Source organism: Pteropus vampyrus, unplaced genomic scaffold (genome assembly GCF_000151845.1).
Source record: "Pteropus vampyrus isolate Shadow unplaced genomic scaffold, Pvam_2.0 Scaffold47, whole genome shotgun sequence".
In the NCBI taxonomy this organism is placed as follows: Eukaryota; Metazoa; Chordata; class Mammalia; order Chiroptera; family Pteropodidae; genus Pteropus; species Pteropus vampyrus.
In genome coordinates this window covers 979,923-984,258 of record NW_011888828.1, presented here as the reverse complement: position 1 = coordinate 984,258, position 4,336 = coordinate 979,923, and the positions used below count along the sequence as shown (strand labels likewise).

General features: G+C 55.3%; 1 protein-coding gene across 1 annotated transcript in view; it reads left to right on the top strand.

Annotated features, from left to right (window-relative positions):
- The first annotated feature begins 6 nt into the window (after positions 1-6).
- SCARA3 (scavenger receptor class A member 3) overlaps positions 7-4,336 on the top strand; it is a 32,546-nt gene continuing 28,216 nt past the window's right edge. Inside the window, exon 1 of the mRNA XM_011359350.1 lies at positions 7-173. Within this exon, the coding sequence (XP_011357652.1) occupies positions 167-173 (7 nt within the window). The 5' untranslated portion in view covers positions 7-166. The remainder of the gene's footprint in view (positions 174-4,336) is intronic.

Sequence of the window (4,336 nt, the reverse complement as noted above, 5' to 3'; positions counted from 1 at the left end):
TCCGCGGCCCGGCGCTCCAGCAGGACTCCGGCACCCAGCCCAGCTCCCGCGGGCGGCGCGTGAGCGGCGATCCGGCGCCCCGCGAGGAGCCACCGGCTTCACCCCGGTCACCCCGCGTCTTGGACGCCCGCAGCGGGGGCCTCCCGAGGCCTCGGCACAAGGGACCATGAAAGGTAAGCCCCGCGCTCGCGAGCTCTCAGGCGAGACCTTGCGGAGCCCCCCCCCACCCGGTCCGGGGTCGTGGGGGGCTCCTCTTTCCGCAGGCGGGGGTGAGGAGGGGAGACTTCCTCCCGGCCGGAGTTCAGGGGTCTTCTCCCCGCCTCTCCGACCCACCCTCCTGCGGAAGGCATTTGGAGGACAGCGCGAACCCCTGAAGTCAAGAGGAAGGGGAGCGGGGGAGCATGGAGAGAGTTCTCACAGCCTTGTTCTCACTGCTCATTGCTCCAGCCCTGAAAACGACTTTAAATTCCAGAGAAGTTTCTGGTCCCTTTAACCAGTCAGCGCAGAAAGGTGTCATCAGCCCAACCTTCTAGCGGTGTAAACCCCCATCAGCGGACACATCTCAGAGGCTCCTGCAGCCCCCACCTACCTAGCCTTCTGCCCCGGGGCCTGGCCTAGGGTTCTCCTTCAGGAACTTCAGCCCCCTCCTCAGGAGAGACCGGTTGTGTCTGGGTCCCTCACCCCCGGACCTGCCCTTCTCAACCTCTGAACCCTGGCAGATACCCACACTGCCCTCTGACCTTCTGGGGACAGAGCAGCTGGGGAAGACCAATGGTCCAGGCCTGAGCTGTGCCGGAGACAGTGAGTCATCAGGATGATGGCCCTTGCAGCCAGTTCTTGGGATGGAAACCAGAACCAAACTTGGTCCCAGGTGCTCATACCTGGGCCTGGCTGTCTCCAGGCCTGGGAAAGAGCGCTGCTGGGCTTCATGTTCGTTTTCAGGCTAAGGGAGAGGCAGGCTATGGGACAGGGAATCTTCGATGTTTTTCCATGCCGTTTCCTGTGCTTTTCAATATCCTTTCATAGCACCCAGGGCGATGCTTGTGCTCCTAGCAGTGAGAACCTTACTACCTGTGACTTATTCAATGTTGAAAGTGAAAAGAACCTTCGCGATCATCTGCAGGGCTTGAAACTATACTCTCAGGTGGTGTTGAAGAAGCAGCTCTGTCTGTCTCTTACACGTAAGGGCCTGAGGGTTTCTCTGACTGAATACAACCTTCATGTTGTACAGTTGGGGAAACTGAGGCCCAAACAGGTGGGTATGTAACCTGTCCATTCCCACAGGGCCGCACTCTGGGAATGCCTCACACTAGGTTCATGCTCCGCTGCTGTCGTCTTGAAATTCTTAATAATTTCTTAACAAGGGTCCCCTGCGCTTTCATTTAGCCCTTGGCCCTGCTAATCATGTTACAGGTCCTATGCGCATGGGAAGGGACTTGTTTAAGATTCACGGCTGGTCATGGGAACCGGAGCCCAAGGCTTCCAGGCCAGACTGCTCGCTGATATACCCCTGCCTCTCGCCGTTTCCTATTCTCTGGCCTCTGGCCCCTCTGTCCTTCCTGATGGCCTCACCGTGTCTTGGGCTGTCTGGGATGAGGCAAGCAAGTTATAATCAACCCCAGGGAGATCGCGTGGCAATGGGGAGGAGGCTCACGTATGAAGTTTCTGTTCCCAGTTACCACATCTATGGAGCTGTACCCTCCCCAGTCAGCTGGCTGGGGGCAGGTCATTACCCAGAAGCCTCTGGAAAGGTCTTAGACCACATCTCACCACAGGCCTGGGGCCCACACTGCTCTGGGCCTTAATGATGATGCTGAGATGCACATTCTGAGTGGTTTGGCTCCACCACTCCAGACAAACACTGTAAGAGAAAACGTAGTGCAGGCCCGACATCCTCTGTAATGGAGGCGACATCCAGCTCCCAAGGAAGAGGGAGTCAGGAACACATGACACCTTTCTGAAACTCAGCGAGGCAATTCTGCTCCTCTGTGTGGAGAAGACAGCCGGTGTGACTGAATATTTAGAGGAGGACCTGAGGAGGACTGGCTAAAATGTGTCATCATGTCATCGGGTCCCAGGGTCCTCCCGACCTGCTGGCTGGGAGGCTCCGCACCCCAGGAAGAAGCCCCAGGCCCGCCCCTCTCATTGCCTTTCTTTGCTCTCACCCAACAGTCTCACCACCAGTGGGGCCGAATTCCTGCCCACTGAGGCCTCAGGGCAGCTCCTGTGTATTTTTCCTCTAGTCCTGGAGAAACCTTCCTGTGTTCTCCCATAACATCCCAGGGGCCCAGGCTGCAGAGCTGCGGGGGAAGGCGAGGGGTGATGTCCAGAGCACCTTCCTGCAGGGTTCACCCTTCACGCCCTCCCTTCTCTGGGAGCCAGGAAGTGCCGCCACCTCTGCTCCAGATGGAAAAGGCAGGGCAGACAGCAAATATTTGCCCTTTGGGATCTGTGGAGTGTGAAGAATCAGGATTTCTTTTTCACCCGCATGGAAAAAGGAAAGTGCCCTGCAGAGCAGGGGGCCCCTTCCAGAGTAGCCCTTCCCTGAGGGGAAGCTGACTTCAAACTCTCCTCCAGGGCCTCCCCAATCTAAGAATTACATCTGTTGGCAAAGATTCACCATCCCCACTCAAAGCAAAACATGATGTTATGTTTTAGGGGAAGAGGGGCGCTGGTGGGGACAGTACTTAGACAAGAAAACACGTTCTCTGGAGAGCACTGCCGCCAGTGGCCAGGTGCCAGGGCCAACCCTGCCAGCCAAGGTGGTTTGCCTCGAGGCTTCTCCTGCCCGCCTGCCAGCCAGGCATCCCCAACAGTTACAATTTTTGATGCAAGCTGGCACCTGGCCCCAGGTGCAGCCCCTCTCACGCCTGAGGGGCACACAGCTGCCACTAGCCCCTTGGTGACAGTCTCACCTTGGAGCTTCCCACTGGCTTGTCTGAGCCATTATGAGCCACCTGTGGGATTGTTTCTACTCCTCCAATGAGATGGTCCTGCAATGGGATCCCTCTCAGCTCCACGAGGCCCTCATCCCTAAGCAGGCTGGTTCACAGCGAAGATGGCTGGTTTGAGAGTCAGAGATGTGGGCTTTAGTCCTGGCTGTGCGTGAGGTTCTAGTCACATTGTTTCCCTCTTTGGGTCCCGTTCTCCTCTTGGGTGTCCCCGAGGCTCATCCTACTCCGATGCACTGTGACTCAGCCTAGGAGCTCTGGGTCCGAGTACCACTTAGGGAGTGGAAGTGCCTTGGTGGTGAGCTGATTGCCCCTTGGAGACTTGTCCTCAGCTGCCACAGACAGGCAGAGCCACATCCCACTGTTCCGCAAGCGTGAGAAGAGCAGCCCCTCCACACAGGATCAGAGAGCAGTGTCCGCATCCCATGGGCAAAAGTCAGGCAGGGAGAGAAGGGGGCTGAAGAATACAACAGTGCGATTCCAGGAAAATCCGCCTCCCACAGCTTGGTGGGGGAAGATTATATCCACTCCTGAGCAGGTGGACTGGGTCCCCTTTGAAAGCCTGACCTCTAATCCAGAGTTCGGGGCACTGAAGGAGCTTGAGACTAGAAAAAAATGGACTCGATGTGACAAAAGTGCAAAGAGACACTAAACGGCCTGAATTGGGGCAAAGGTGGGGGTGAGGAGAGCTCAGATGTGGAAATCAGCTCTAAACACTCACACACACACACTCACATGCTCGTGCTCACTCTCTCCCTCCCTCCTCCTCCTCCTTCTTCTTCTCTCTCTCTCTCTCTCTTTCTCTCTCTCTCTCTCATGCGCGCGCGCACACACACACACACACACACACACACACACGCATGCACGCACCCAGGCACGCACCGTGCAAACATACTGGTCATCTTACCATCCACTTGGCATATTTTAATAATTGAAGACTCATATCCCATAGCTAATTTGAGAGAGAGGAAAAGAATTCTGCTTCTCAGTAGATGTTGGTGGATAGCTTGGCAGTTTTCATAAAGTACAGGCAGCTGCGCTGGGTGTTAGAATTGGCAAGTATGGCAAGCGGCATGACAGACTGTGCCACTCATATATACACTGCCCATGTACGATCATGTTTAATTTAGTGTGTGTGTATTTTGTGAGCACTGAAGCCCAAGGTCAGGCCTAGCCCTGTCACAGACTAGCTTCATAACTGTATAACTACGGTGAAGTCATCGATACCCCCTGGTCCTGAGTCTCCTCACCTGCAAGTAGACTGGATGATCTTCGAGGTTCTTTCCAGCTCTAAGATTCAACTCTATTGTTTTTCCTTCTGTGATATCTATTTATATCTATCTGTCTGTCTGTCTATCGTCTATCTATCTATCTATCTATCTATC